The following is a 17,022-nucleotide window of genomic DNA, read 5'->3' on the forward strand; positions in this document are numbered from 1 at the left end:
CTGCTTGAGTTTGTTTTGTTCAGAAAAACTTGAAAGTCTGGTAGTATGTGATCCTCAGTCATTTAGTGTATGATGCTTAGTTTTTCTCTGTAACCTTTTACAAAGTCGGCAAGTGTATGATGCCTAGTATGTTAAAATTTGAACAGATTTTAATAGTGTGCTCCAGCCTTCAGTTATTTATTGTTGTGAAAATTACCTCAGATAATAAGGCCAGTTTACACTGAGAAAGATAACTATAAATATAACTAGAATGATAACTATATTGCTTATCATAAGCAAAGTCAGGAACAGGTCTAAAAGGTGAAGGATCAATGAGACATGGACCATAGTGAGAGTAAAGTGTCCAACAAAACTGTTGAGGTAAGAAGAAATCACAGAGCAGTGGTGAGATGAGCTTAATACATATAGACAGCTTGTTTTCCCTGAAGTCTGCCAGATTCTGCTCATCTTTGCTGAACTTGTGTAAAAAACTGGCAAAGCAATACATTTGTCAAAACTCCACCACGTGTAACATTGATTTTCTGTTGCCTTACATTTACTGCAGCTCTCCACCATTGGCCTGCTCTTCTCACTGGCAGGTTTAGCTTAATCAAGGAGGAAACTGTTTGAACCTTTCGTCCCTTCAGTCAAGTGTTAAACCAGGGGGAGGTCTGATGAAATGCTGTGATTATCAGTAACAGTTCATCTTATTCAGGCAGGCATATGCATTTCTAAAACAACAGCTGACTGCAGTGTGTGCGAGACGGTTTGCTGATAGTGCTAAATGGGAACAGCAGATCGTCAATAACTTCTGATCAGCCTTTACATCTTCCCGCAGTGTGGATCCCTGCACTTTCGCATTCCAGCGGCGAATTCTTTAGCACTGCATCACCCTGTCGGAAATTAACACTAGGCAATCCATCATTCGAAAAGAGAAAGATACATGCAGGTTAAAAATACACAGATCATGCAGATAAGAAATGACGTTTACGGAGTCTCTGTTTAAGGTTTAAATAAAAGGCATTAAAAAACACAAATACACTAATACAAATGATTTATGCTCAACGACTGAGTTTAAATCACAGTATTTATTTACAAATACAGTGAAATATAATGGACATCTATGCGTGTGTTATATAAAAGTTGTAAATAACAAACAAATATATCAGACAATATATCGTCAAACATACAATTAGCAAATACACAGTCCATTTGAGATGTATATTATTGCAGCGGAGACATTTAAGGCAATAACATGACATAAATGATATAATATATAATATAGAATAGGTTATTTATAATATCACAATGTACTAAAACGCAACTTAACTCACCAAGAATACTGTTCTTACACAGACACAACAGATAAATGAGAGTAATACAGTAGGTCCTTTTGAACACAAAATGTCAAAAGTCAATAGGTCGTTTGACATAATGCTTTTTAATCACTTTTAAATGCAAAAGATTCCAATGGAGGTCAAAGGTCAGTCACAGAAAAAATCTCAAGTGGGTACTGCCTTGGAGAGGTCAGCTTTCAGTCACGTCTCCTTGTATATGAGAAGTGTTAGGGAAGCGCACTGGATGTAGAAGCTCTCTGAATCAAAGAATGAAAGTCATGCCCATATATGTGGTGTTCATAATTTCCTCTACTCTTGGTTTGTGTTCATATTTAGTAAGGATAGTGTTTCTGCTTCTTCCCTGCAAAACATGCCATCCATGTGCACAGCAGCATGGCCACCACAGCCCCAGCCCCAGTGCAATAATAAGCCCATCCGATCTCACAAGAACCTGGAAGAAACATAAACCGGATATTCAACAGATTTCTGAAGGAATAATGGCTGATGAAAATTCAGCTTTACATCACAGAAATAAATTTTAAAGTATATTGAAAAAGAAAACCATTGTTTTAAATGTTTCACAATATTACAGTTTTTTTTTTTCTGTTTTTTTGATCAAATAAATGCAGGTTTGATGAGCATAAGAGACATCTTTCTTTTCTTTCTTATAATTTTGAAATGTTTGGGGTTGGAAAGGTTTTTAGACCTTGAGGCTGCATTTATATATAAAAAACCACAACAACAACAACAAAAAAACAACATTTATTTTAAATTGTAATAACATTTGGCAATATTTCTTTCTATTTGAATATATTTTAAATCCTATCCTAACCCTAACCACTAGAACAATGTGACATTGACTTGTGTACTTACATTATTCCAAATGTGTCCAAGAATGTTTAAATCCAGAGAAATAAGCAATTTTAACAAGGACACGAACCGTGACATCGCGTTACCCTCAATTTCTGGTTTTATTTTGTAGAAACCATGGAAACACCAAAGATGCTTTAATAAATTATGTGTTTTATTAGACAGGTGAGCAACTGTTTGGATACATTTACTGACAGAAAACGAATAATTGTTATAAAGCTCTTATTGTTTAAATCCTGTTTTCTTGATTTACTGTGAATACCATGTTTTACCATGCCTAATATATGTTTAATACGTTAGCTCATCCAAGAATATGATTACTGCCCGTGTCTCGTCAGATTCTTCTCCACCGGCTGTAGACGTGAAGACAACACCTCCCATGATTCCGCCAAATCAAGGTGTCATCAAGCTATGTCTTTGTTTTGAATAAGCGACCTCTAGCGGTGAAATTTACATATTGTGCCTTTAAAATGTAATTTATTCCTGTGATGCCAAAGCTGAATTTTCAGCAGCCATTCCTTCAGTTTTTATTGTCACATGATCTTCTGAAATCCTTCTAATATGCTGAATATCTAATATGCTTGGTGCTCATGAAACATTTCTTATCATTATCAATGTGGAAAACATTCATGCTGCTTAATATTTTTGTGGAAAACAATATTTTTTTTTTCAGCATTCTTTGATGAATATAAAGTTTAAAAGAACATTTGAACATTATATATGTCTTTACTGTCATTGTTGATCAATTTAATAAATTCTTGCTGAATAAAAGTATTAAGTTCTTTAAAAGAAAAATCTTACTGACCCCATACTTTTAAATGGTAGAGTATATAAATTGTAATAAGTGTCATAAAATGTAGATTGATATCTAATATTTTTAAATTTCAAAATTGGTACACCGTTTGTGTTATAGGCCTAAATTAAAATCTGAAATTTTGTGTCACAATATATATACCAAGATAAACATACCAAGATCGAACTGGTCGGAACTGTTGCTGCAAGTCTGTCTGACCTCTTCACTGTCCCACCCTAAAGGGTACAGGGCACATCCAGATCCGATCAGCAGCCCTGCAGAGAGAGAAAACACACTATGAATACAAAAAGACCCAAAAGTACACAAGAAGTAGAACTTTAAGACATGACTAAGAGAGCTCACTCCACGCTGTGCGAGGAGGAGAGCGTGATATCTCTTGAAAAATAGATGATAGCCATGAAAGCCATGATAGCTTCACACATTTTGTCATCGGTCTGAAAAGCTATTATTTGTTTTACTGCAAACAATGCAGCATCATTAGCTTGTGTTTTTTTTTCTCCATTTGACACAGATACTCTATCACACGCAAATGCAAACACACACCTCCGCAGAGACGATAAAGCACAAATCTTGTTTTCATCTGGGCTCAAGATCCAAACAGCAATGAAAATATGATAATGAATGCAGCAAGTAGCCTATTTATAAACTAGCTTCTTGGGAATTATTTCATATTTCCCCTTTTATGTTCTTAGCAATTCAGCAAAAATAAACAGGCATGTAATTCCCACAAGAAATATATATAAACTGTAGTTTCAATGTGGCTCCTCCTCTCCAGTGAGCTCTAAATCATTACCAGAATGTTTCCTAATAAAAAAAACATCTGCAAACCATGTGCCTTCATCTATCACGATGCCCTCTATTATGGTTGCTAGTGTCAGTCTCTCTCTCTCTCTCTCTCTCTCTCTCTCTCTCTCTCTCTCTCTCTTATTATTATATATATATATATATATATATATATATATATATATATATATATATATATATATATATATATATATATATATATATATATATATAGATATATATATAGATAGATAGATAGATATATATATAGATAGATAGATAGATAGATAGATAGATAGATAGATAGATAGAAATATAGATAGATAGAGTGTGTGAGAGAGGAAGAGAGAGAGAAATTCCATGAAAATAAATAGATATACAGTGACTTTGCCGTGTCTAACAGTGTGCATGGAACACATATTTAGCAGTTAGTGCTGTTGTGTGCATATTATGTGTGTCATGTAATGTTTGGTTCTCTTTGTGTCTGGTTACAAATGATGGGTGTGTGATCATCTCAAGTTGTCTTTGCCAAGCAGTTGTTGTCTGACATAATGAAAGGACAGAAGACTGAACACAAAGAACACTCCCACACTGCGGTGCAAGCTAAAGCCCAGTAACAAAGTTTATTTTTGGAATGAAGCACTTTCATTTGGACTTACTTTGATGTCATGGCTATTCTTTGATATAAAAAAGCCTAGATTCCAGCATTATTATACCAGTTCTGTAGGAATCGCTCCTTGTTAGACATTTCAAAACTCGTCTTTAAAATTCTTCAAATGTCTTCTTTTCCTTGCATCCATTAAAGTAGGCCTGAAAATCCATTACACTGAGTCAGGCACTTATAAAAATGACATTCTACTTCAGAGTTCAAAACTGCAAAATATGAAGGGAAGGGAAATATGGAGGGAAGGGAAATAAGCTTTTACATTCTTTCACTTTCCTGTTTCTCTGAGGCAATCAGAGAAGTTATGAATGAGTAATCGATACATTGATATTGGGAAAGTTATTATGTGTATGTGAGAGCATGAAAAGAATGCTGACTTGTGCAGAAATTATCTTTACGGATTGCAGCGGCATACTCATTTCACCCCATCACGTAGTCGAGCGCGTATGGCGAGGTTTCTAATGTTGCGAGTGCAGCAATTCTCCTTGACCAAGACAAAAATGGACTGTTGCAGTAGTGTGTGGAACAAGGAGGTCCGTTTGTCACAGAAAAGGTGAGGAAAAACTGACAGTGATAAAGTGAACAATAGGGACGGAGAGCTGCACACTCAGAATCTGAAAAAAGCAGCTTGTTGGCCTGCAATAGGCTTCTGGTAGCAATGTGTTTTCAAAGTCATATTACCACTAGAAAGTTCTTAAAGGGGTGGCGGATCATGATTTCACTTTTTAACTTTAGTTAGTGTGTAATGTTGCTGTTTGAGCATAAACAACATCTGCAAAGTTTCAACGCTCAAAGTTCAATGCAAAGGGAGATATTTACTTTTAAAGAATTCTCTGTTTAAGGACTACAACAAACAGCTGGTAGGGACTACAAGCTTCTTCCCAGGTTAGTGACATTATTAACCCTAAAATTTACATAAACCCCGCCCCTGAGAACATGCAACAAAGGGGGCGAGGCCATGTTGGGCTGCTTTAGAGAAGAGGAAGAGTTGTTGTAGTAGAGTGTTGTTACCATGCCATCGTTTTACGCTGGACTGCTTCACAAACGAGGGTCAATTCAACTGGATTTGCACAAAAGATTAACATGACATGCTAGTCGATGAGTTGAATTAACTCAAAAGCAACTACATAAATTTATCCACAAACTATTCAGAAATATCCAGTTGTGTTCTAAAAGTTGTAACTTCTTCCTGAGTCTCTCCATCAGTGTCTGACTCCGGTTTGAACAATGTAAGGCTGAACACCATTACTGATTGCAGTAACTGATCCAGTAACGTTACTTATTTTGACTGTGTGAGATTCTCCAGCTTTGTTATTGTTAAGCAACCGAACATCAGATGTTAAAGTTCCGCCCTCTTTTGGAAAGCAGCTCATTTGCATTTAAAGGGACACAAAAACACTGTGTTTTTGCTCACACCCAAATAGAGGCAAATTTGACAAGCTATAATAAATGATCTGTTGGATATTTTGAGCTGAAACTTCACAGACATATTCTGGGGACACCAGAGACTTATATTACATCTTGTAAAAGGGGCATTATAGGTCCCCTTTAAATAGTATGAAGTGCATAGTGCATATTCAGTGCAATCTTGGGATGTGCCTGAAGCCGAATACCTTATTCAAAAAGGCACATAGAACGTGTTATTTCCTTTCTGAAATTAGTATTTGGCTTCAGGCACATCCCTAGTGCATATTAATTAAAGTTCATGCTAATCAAAGTGTGTGAAGTAAAAAATAAAAATGCTCTAGAAAACTAGTGTACACTTCATATGTACTACAAAACAGTATGCACTAGATAATGTTTACAACTACAAATATGTACTACACAACTAGACTGAACTAGACACTATGCATTACAAATGTATCATATACTAAGTGAAGTGCACAACAAAAAAATAGTATGCACTAGTAAGTCTGCATTAAAAAATAACTATGAGTAAACTAATATGCACTAGGTAGTGTGCATGAAATTGTGTGCACTATAAAATCTGACTAGTCTCAGTTGTGCATGCGAGTAATGTTTACCGGATCTGAATAGATTTAACAGCAGCAGCTCAGATTCTGAGGAACCCAAAATGAATTTTGAACTTGAAAAAATGGCACTGTGTGTTTACATCATATGTGTTAGAATAACAGGATGAAAAGGGCAACCATTATGTGTACTGGCTGGGCAAAATCCCTTATCTGCAGCTGCTATATACTGTGAGGAAATCAAGTATAAAGATGCATCAGAAAAGTGTGTGTGTGTGAGAGAAGCGTAAGAGAACAAAATCCTGCATAGAAGACGCTACTTCTGGGCATGTCGTCTCTAAGGATTCTCATGTTGCTCACATATATCAAGATCAAGCTCTAACCCAAAATCCATAATCCTGTTTTAAACCCTCATCTAAACACAATGCTCTGCCAGCATGGAGAGTGGCAGGGTTTTGAATTTTCAATCAGGCTTCAAAAACAGTGATCAACTTCAATCATCTCACTCTCATGTCACATGCGTTGCCAGTATTGGGCTTTCAGAAACCTGAAATGGAATGAGTAGGTTTATATCAAGTGGATTAGTATTAGTTAAGGTTTGTCATGTAAGAAATATGGGTTTACCTCATCATGGATACATTTTTTATTTGATTTTTATTTATGTATACATTTATTTGTAATAATTTTTTCTAATAAATTTCTCATTTCTAAATTTCGAGATCTCTCACCACAGACTCATAAAAAAAAAAATAAAAAAAAAATAAAAAGATTTTAATTTAGTAACTAACTAGCTATTTTTCCATCCAAAGTTGTGAATTTAACTTGGGAAAATTGGAAAATCACTTAAAACATTTGCGAAAAAAGCAGCATTTGCATCCTATGTATTCAACTGGAAAATTCTAAAATATCTGTAATAAAAATGGAAGTTGCTGCAATCAGAGGAGAAAATGTGGCTTTTTTTCAATATCATAAATGACTTGCATCTCACAGCGCGCAGACGAAACGCAATAAAATCGGTCATGTTATCTTGTTCAGATGCCGGTGTTTGGGAATGCAATCATGTTAGACAGTTCAGGGAGGTCATTATACCAAATCATTCTGATGACAGACTTTGGATCAGGCATTTCAGAATGACCAAACCAACATTGGAGATGCTGTGAAATTGGTTCACTGGTTAGTCCAGATATCCAGTCACATCCACTGTTGAGGCAAAGTCATGTGAGTTTTTTGTTATTCAACGACGGATTTATTCGGTAAATTTGTTTCCATCGTATAGTTTATGCGCATGTCTCCTTATTGGAAAAAAAAAATGTATCCGCCTCGACTGAGCGCATACATTTTTTATACACATTTTTAAAATTTATGTGCATCTTGGCATTTCCATCCATTGTTTTTTTATGCGATATCCTCAAATGGACATAAAAATAGGTGGATGGAAACAATAGCTACTGATAAAGAATGTAGACATTTATTAGAAAATAATAATAATGATAACAATATTAAATAATAAATATTTAGAAATTTAATACGTTAACAGTCTATAAATCGAACTAAGGAAAAATATACATAGATAATTCATAGCATAGTAAACAAAACATAACTTGGCTAGTTAAAAAAGACGAGGGACTGTAAACCCTGACAGGGGAAAACAATGGAATAGGTGGTTTTCTAGAGGTGTAATAACTAGTTATTGTGCAACACAGCAGATGGTCTACTGTCAACACCACGGTGCTCACAAGCCTGACAACACCTCAGGAAATGAGAGAGCCAATACACAGTCTTCAATGTAGACATGACAGCTGAGACAACGGTCTTATCACTAAGAGCAACACCTCTGATTGCAACTTACGCAAGCTCTCCTCAATAAGTGTACATAGATAGGACCTTCATACCTTCGTATCTGTATGAAGTGTTTTCCACCAGGAACAAGACTGGGGAGGAAGGGACAGCAGGGCAGTTGCAACCTTCAAGATCTTGCATAATCTAAAAGGAATGACTTGAACTTCACATTTCACATACAATCCCAAAGATCTGCTCTCTGGAACGCGTGGGTATCAGTCACTCGTGGATTCAGTAAACACTCCAGTACACAATGATAAGATATATCTCTCATCCCGACAGCCGACAACAGTCTCAAACATTCCACTTTCATCTCCACTGCAATCAGTCACCCTATCCTCTCTGTCGATTCAAAGTCTTTAGTGAAAAGAGAGGATATCATATCAAAGGAATATGGAAATGAAGGTCTGTTGACATGTTGCCATTTTCTGTTGCATTGTTAATTTTTCATGACCATTCCTGAGACTGGACCACAGAGGGAAAAACAGGGAAAATCCCCTTTTTAAAAGTCCATTTCACAATTTTAAGAACCTTTAATAATAATAATAATAATAATAATAATAATAATAATAATTTTATATTATATTATACAATTAATTTTTTCAACCCTGTGGCCATGCTAATTGAACCATGACAAAAATTCTATTTCAAAAGTACATTTTATGATTTTAAAAAGCCCTCAAATCAATCGATCAATCAATCGATCAATCAATCGATCAATCAATCAATCAATCAATCAATCAATCGATCGATCGATCGATCGATCGATCGATCAATCAATCAATCAATCAATCAATCAATCAAATCACTCAATCAATCAATCAATCAATCAATCAATCAATCAATCAAATCACTCAATCAATCAATCAATGATTTTGTCTTACCCCGATTCACTATGATAAGCCTATTATAAGTGTTTATATTTTAGACCTGATGGAATGGTTATCACGGACAACTGCACACATACGTCACTCGCCTGTGCGTCTCTTGTTTCATTGAACAGATAAACTGCCATATGAAGCTTTCTAATAGAGTTCCTCGTAAAGCATGATCTATTATGAAGGGTTATATTCAACCGCACAGTCACACAGAGCTGAAGCACAACCAAAACAATATTCTTCCGCAAAACGCATGCAGTTTTGTTTTTTAACTGCTAGAGGGCCAAAATTTACAGTGTACCTTTGAGAAATATGCTGTCTTTAAAGGTGCCCTAGAATTAAATATTGAATTTACCTCGGCATAGTTGAAAAACAAGAGTTCAGTACATGGAAAAGACATACACTGAGTCTCAAACTCCATTGTTTCCTCCTTTATATAAATCTCATTTGTTTAAAAGACCTCCGAAGAACAGGCGAATCTCAACATAACACCGACTGTTACGTAACAGTCAGGATCATTAATATGTATGCCCCCAATATTTGCATATGCCAGCCCATGTTCAAGCCATTAGACAAGGGCAGCCAGTATTAACGTCTGGATCTGTGCACAGCTGAATCATCAGACTAGGTAAGCAAGCAAGAACAATAGTGAAAATGGCAGATGGAGCGATAACTGACATGATCCATGATATCATGATATTTTTAGTGATATTTGTAAATTGTCTTTCTAAATGTTTCATTAGCATGTTGCTAATGTACTGTTAAATGTGGTTAAAGTTACCATTGTTTCTTATTGTATTCACGGAGACAAGACTGTCGTTTTTTAAACACTTGCAGTCTGTATAATTCATAAACAACTTAATTCTTTATAAATCTCTCCAACAGTGTGTAATGTTAGCTTTAGCCACGGAGCACTATCAAACTCATTCAGAATCAAATGTAAACATCCAAATAAACACTGTACTTACGTGATTAGACATGCTGCATGACGAACACTTTGTAAAGATCCATTTTGAGGGTTATATTAGCTGTGTAAACTGTGTTTATGCTGTTCAAGGCAAGCGCAAGCTCCCGGGGCCAAGAATTAAGGGGGCCGCAACCTATATATCGGTGCATAGTTAATGATGCCCCAAAATAGGCAGTTAAAAAAATGAATAAAAAAAAAATCTATGGGGTATTTTGAGCTGAAACTTCACAGACACATTCAGGGGACACCTTAGACTTATATTACATCTTTTAAAAAGACGTTCTAGGGCACCTTTAAAAGGATTAGTTCACTTCAGAATGAAAATTTCCTGATAATTTACTCCCCATGTCATCCAAAATGTTTTTGTCTTTGTTTCTTCAGTAGAAAAGAAATTAAGGTTTTTGAGCAAAACATTCCAAAGATTTGTGGTTAAAAAGTATATAATTGTTTTTTAGAAAATGACCGATTGTTTTGCCAGATAAGAACTTTGAAGCTGCACTGAAACTGCAATTTGGACCTTCAACCCGTTAGCCGTTGAAGTCCACTATATGAAGAAAAATCCTGGAAAGTTTTTCTCAAAAACCTTAATTTCTTTTTGAGTGAAGAAAGAAAGACATAAACATCTTGGATGACATGGGGGTGAGTAAATTATCAGGAAATTTTAATTCTGAAGTGAACTGATCCTTTAAATTTAACTAATCCCTTAATTTGCAACCAGTGTGTAATTACATTACAAAGTCAATATTTCTAAAACAAAAATACTTATTTTGTCAAATTATGCCACATGCTAGCCAAGATTAAAAATGTATTTTAAATCTTGGGACACAAAAACACAGGTTTGTGTGAAGTTTCTTCAGAAGCAATCCGTCTTTAAATTTTTGATAATGCCACTATCATTGATCATTCTCTACCCTTTCCATACAGTTTGGCACAGGGCAGACGAACAATGTCAGACATCTAGCATCTCACTTTGATGTTGGTGTAAATCTGCCCCTCTTGGCAGGCTGCGATCGCTTCTGATTGAGGAAAAACCCCCAGCTGGTCCTCATTATAATGTTGAAAGCAGTCATTCCTAAGAACTGGAGTGCACTGTCCTGACATAACCATCATTTTCATGGAAGGGAGGCATTCAGATGGAGCTAGTGCGCCTTATAGGCTTTGGGATATTTTATCAGAGCTCTTTCATGACCTAGATGTCTGGCTCCATGCCTGCACTCTTGCTCTCTCCTGCCCACCCACTCACATTCCCTCTATGCTTCTCAGAAAAATAAGCATCTCCAAGGCCAGGGAGGATGAAGAATTGTGTTACGCTGGCTTAAAGATGAGCCTCTCAGCCTGATCATTTGTTAAGTGCTCAGATATACTTTGGACTGTATACTAGACCAGACAATCCTCTTCCTTATTGATAAATATCTCTGCTGACTTGAAGATACAGCAATATATATTTACTACTGCTAACGCAAGCATCAAATTTGACATTGCTTATACGCTCATACTTTGGGTTAGTGGTTCGAATCAGTGTTATTATAGTATTATTTACATACCATTATAGAATTTATTAATATTTCAATTAGTATTAATATAAGAAGAAAGTCAATTACACCTAGGATGGCTTGAGGGCGAGTAAAGCTTGGGGTAATTTTCATTTTAAAGTGAACTACATCCTGCGCCTTCTCTATTCAACTTACAGAAAAAGCTTCACTGACCCAACGCGAGTTTACACTTCTTCGTAACTTGAATACGGAAGGTGGTCTGGTGGAAGCTAGATATTTTACTTCATTACTTGTTAAATATGGATTTTTTTTTAGACAAACGCATCGCTTCAGAAGGCCTTTATTAACCCCCCGGAGCCGTGTGGAGTACGTTTATGATGGATGGATGCAGATGGAGGCACTTTCTTCAACTCATATTCGTTGATACCGCTCACTGCCATCATAAAGCTCAGATGCATCAGGATATTTATTAATATAACTCCGATTGTGTTCATCAGGAAGAAGAAAGTCATATTTACCTAGGATGGCTTGAGGGTGAGTAAAGTTTGGGGTAATTTTCATTTGAATGTGAACAAATCCTTTAATTTACATGTTTAATTTTTAATGTTGCCAAGGCAACATTTTTAATTTCTAGTTAAGTTAAAGTTTTTTTTTATCTAATATTTTATTTAATTCAATTTCAGCATTAACTAACGAAAACAATGTTTAATAGATTAGATAATAATAACAATACTGGTTTAAACCAACCAGTAACCAAAGAGTTACATTTCAACCACAAATTGAATGAATATAATAATATTCTAATACTAAAATTAATCTGCAGTCATATTTGTGAAAATGGCCCATGTCCAAAAGCTTGCAAAAAGAATGGCTCTCAATCTGATCTATTCATCTTAGACATAACATTTTTCTAATATATTATTTTAATACAATTAATTGTTGCTAAATTCCAATCCTATTAATATCATAATGGATATTTGGTCTGTATAACAAAATTATTTCAGAAGACTTTAATGACTGCCGAAGTGTTCAAATGCAGCTGCTGCAAAAACAGCCTGACGATTAGAAATACTAGTGTTGCCTCTCTCAGGAGGGAGTGTCAGGTCAAAGATGAAAGGCCATGACAAACGGGTCAATGTGAGGTCTGCAAGTTTAGACAAAGTCCACTCATGTTCTCATAAGCAAGCACTTCTGAGGGACGATGAGGTTCCAGGGCGGGTGCCACGTTAATCAGCAGAGCCTACTGAGAAACACAAGAAGATATTTTGTTGAACATTTCAATTCTTTTTGCCACTGTAATGAAAGTAAGTGGGGTCTAAAACAACTCTGAACCCCAGTGACTTGGTGAAATTTCTTTTTTGCATGTTATCCATTTATTGCCCAAATAAAAAGAACTGCAATCACATTGAAATGTTGCCTAAGTTTATTTTGCCACAAAATCATTAAGAATATAATTTGGTCGACTGCAAAAACTCTCCCTGGCTAATGAAATAGACCTGAAACAGGCAGTTCTTGGCTTTAGTGACCCTCATTTAGATAAAACACTCTTGAAAATGGAGCCCTGAAGGCTTTGTATGGAACAGTCTCCATGTTCAAGCATCCCCTCCTGTCATTAACATCAGTGTGTGACATCTTGGCTAGAAGATCTGATCACAGATGGCTCCATTATAGCAGCATATGGTGGAAAATCATATCCACACAAACCAAAGCCAATTCGAACCTGAAATTAAGAGCCTTTTGAGAATGACGCAACATTTCTATTCCACACCATCTTCCTGTTAAATATTACAGAACCAGTTTTCGTTTAAAGTTTGATTATTTGCATTAAACTGGAAATTGTGTCATCATCTACCTGACCTCAAATAATTTCAAATTTGTTTGACTTTAAACCAATCGATCTCCTCAAACCCTAAAGGAAATAAATTTTTGTTCATATTGCTTCTTAAAGTATGCATTTTGATTATTTGACCAATTATTTTCTGAAGCCAGAGGACTTTCCCAGACCACCCACAAACTCTTGAACAGGATTTAAGATTGAGGATTAAATGGGGAAAATTAAGGCATTGTTGTCCTAACCCGCACACTACCTGTGCGTTTTGAGACAAGAAAGTAGAAAGCCTTCATAAACAGGTTATGCTCTGTAGTGCTTCTAGAGTCTTGCTTTCAGCACCCCAATGATTTCACTAGTTTCAACATATCGTTCTTGCAGATGTTGAGTGTTGCTTTTCTTTTTAACCCTAGAGAGAATTGGGAAGTTTATTGAGTTTGGTTGAAGTCAACATTGGAAACATCTGGATGCAGTTACAACACAGTACATTCCTACACAGAGGAGACGACGTCATTCAGGAATCAGCAGGAGAGAGTTGAGAAAAAGAACCGATGGGAGGAACCTTCCCAAAAGACCCACAACTTCTATCAATACCAGATGTTAAATGACAGTCGAGAGGTTCTCAGAAAAAGAACAAAGTTTCATTGTTCTAGTAGATGCTCTAGAAGTGTGTCATCAAATATCAAGCGACTAAGATAGTATCTGAGAAGTACTTTATGTAAGAGCTGTGAATAAACTTTTTGCTGTACACGTTTTGAAGCTAAGAAACTCATTTTAACATTAATAGGTACTAATTACCAAACAAAATTGTAAAAATAATTACGGTTTCCAAACAGGTCAGCCAATCTGCTGTTGGTCACCCAAACAGAAAGCTCTGCCCCAAAGTCATGCCATTGATTGAGCCAATGTTGCTGTTGTCAACAAACAAAGCCATGTTTTAAATTTGCCAGTTCACACTTTTTTGTTGGAATCAACCTACAAATTGCTTAATTATAGCTATCTGTACATATTAAGACAGGATTTTAACATCAAAGTCAGCGTTTAATTCAAATCAAATTCAGTTCACTTTAAATGTTCCCTGCCTTCTACTTTGTTAAAATTGGATATTAATAGCTGGCATGTAAGGTTTCTGCCATGCAGAAAAAGTCTGGACCCTTTTAATATTTTTCTCCCTTTCAAGATGTCATTTAAAATAGAAAAGGCGCTTTGATCATGGAAGAGCAGTGGAGCAGGAATCTGAAGGGTAAAAAAAGACGGGAACGAACGACATCAAAGAAAGTTATGGAAAACATGTAAAGGTGGAAAGGAGGTTTGAAAAATCACTCCCAGTATCATACCAATGAAAAACGCCAGAGTGAAGTGAGGTCCCACATTAGGAAAGAGAGGAGTAATTTACTCTTCATCACAATCGGTACCTACTAAAAGGAGAGAAAAAGAGAATTCAAGGTCACTGCCTAGAAGACATGCATCACAAGTAGAAGTCATCATCAGCTTGGATGTGGGAAAGAAAATCCCAGTTAAGCTCAGAGGAAATGGATTGCTGTGGGATGATATCAAGACACCCTAATACAATTTCGCTTTCTCTTTCCCCTGTGTAATATTCCAGGTTTGATACTCTGCCATAATAATAATGGAAAAAAAAAAAAAAAAAAAAATCTCACCTATAGCAAAAGAGGGTGAATTGGATGTCTTTTGTACTCGAGTTTATAAAAGCAGTGATATTTTTGCAAAATGAAATCAGAAAGTATTAACATGCATAGCTATAGTGAAATACAGACCCAGAGCTTTCCATCAGAAACATTAGTGAAGACGTGAACATCAACTTCAAAGATACGCCAAAGGTTGATGAGGCAAATAGAGAGTGAAAAGGAAATTAATTTTTAAGGGAAACAGTGATAGATGATATTAAAATGTGATATATCGGGGGAGGGAAGTTTGACACGGAGTGTCACATGTTATTCTGGAGGATAAAGGTCTTCAGAACAAATGATCAACTAGATTCTTACATTTTCGGAAGCCACTATTCACTGCTACTCTCTTGGTTTTTATCATGTCGCTAGGTGGAGGCTGGGGTGTTCTGGCTGGTTACAATACAATACAAAACAAAAAACAAAATGTACAAACTTATAAATAATTTAAAACTCCATTTGTGATTTAAGCAGCATGATTTGAAGTATCATTCTGTAGCAAAAATTAGGTATTAGTTATGTGCCAAAGTTTAATGCTTATTGTTAAAATCCATAACCCTGAGTATGAGCAATACGTCCAAGCAAGCACCACTAAAAAGATGCAAAATGCGCAAACCCCTACTGACAGAAAACCCTGGTTACAAATCATGGAAAGACTGCCAACTAGAAAATTAAATCTCTAGTTTATAGTCCACTGCTCATGTGAAGAATTGGTGTGTGTGTGTGTGTGTGTGTGTGTGTGTGTGTGTGTGTGTGTGTGTGTGTGTGTGTGTGTGTGTGTGTGTGTGTGTGTGTGTGTGTGTGTGTGTGTGTGTGTGTGTGTGTGTGTGTGTGTGTAAAAAATCGTCCATCACAGGTTGTCCTACGCTGCCATACTAGGCTGTCACATTGTGCTGTGACAGCTGTAACAGGAGTTCAAAGAACAGACTATGACTTCTTGTCGTCCCCCTGAGACTATGATACCTTCCCTGCTCTAAAACATACAAAATAAATCAAACAAACAAAACTGCTCTTTACTATGTCTCTATACATTTTTATCAGTACAAAGAACCATGCATGCCCTCTTACAGGTCACAGTGGCACTGGGGTCAAGAGTGATTATCTTCATATTGATCTGTCCCGTCATGATCAATACTGTGTCCTTTCTTCAGCTTGAGAAGGTGACCATGACTCTTTTTTCCCCCTAGTGAGCTACAACCAGAAAGTAAAACAGTGGAACTATTAAAATAGGCTCTCAAACAAGCAAGTAAAATAGGCTCTCAAACAACTGGTGAAGGCAGAAATTTAAACACTCTGTATTGTCTTAAAAAGCACAATGCACAAAGCAAGATGCTGAAAGAACAGCAAGACATCACAATGGTCACAATGACTTACAACAAAGGAACAATTTGAACTAATTTGTACTAATTTGAACATGTTTGATGAAGTAATCAATGCCTGTTTTGGACTACAGCACTGTTCAAAAGTTTTTTTTAAATTAATACTTTAATTCAGCAAAGATGCATTAAGCAGCAACTTTCAACATTAATAATAATAATAAATGTTTCTTGAGCACCAAATCAGCATATTAGAATGATTTCTCATGATTGAGTCATTTTAAAATGTAATAATATTTCACAATATTATACTGTTTAAGGGCCTGTTTATACCTGGTCACTTGGGTTTTCTCTGATCATATAGCTATCTGATTTGTTAAAACCAAATAAATATAAATCTGATCTTCAATTCCCGCTCTATATGCACATTTAAAGGGGTCATGAACTGAGAAATCAAATTTTCCTTGATCTTTTGAAATGTGAGAGGTCATTGTACTATAAAAAACATCTTGTAAGTTTCAGAACTCAAAACATCATCGTTAGTCCAAAAACAGCTTTATCGAAACCAAGCATTTTGTCACATTATGACGTAATAG

General features: G+C 35.9%; 1 protein-coding gene across 1 annotated transcript in view; it reads right to left on the reverse strand.

Annotated features, from left to right (window-relative positions):
• Positions 1-1,039: 1,039 nt before the first annotated feature.
• Positions 1,040-17,022, reverse strand: part of lhfpl6 (LHFPL tetraspan subfamily member 6) — a 38,635-nt gene continuing 22,652 nt past the window's right edge. Inside the window, exons 3-4 of the mRNA XM_067399249.1 lie at positions 3,156-3,254; positions 1,040-1,767 (exon numbers count right to left, since the gene is read on the reverse strand). Of these exons, the coding sequence (XP_067255350.1) occupies positions 1,649-1,767; positions 3,156-3,254 (218 nt within the window). The 3' untranslated portion in view covers positions 1,040-1,648. The remainder of the gene's footprint in view (positions 1,768-3,155; positions 3,255-17,022) is intronic.

The sequence above is a fragment of the Chanodichthys erythropterus genome, chromosome 10 (assembly GCF_024489055.1).
Source record: "Chanodichthys erythropterus isolate Z2021 chromosome 10, ASM2448905v1, whole genome shotgun sequence".
Lineage (NCBI taxonomy): Eukaryota > Metazoa > Chordata > Actinopteri > Cypriniformes > Xenocyprididae > Chanodichthys > Chanodichthys erythropterus.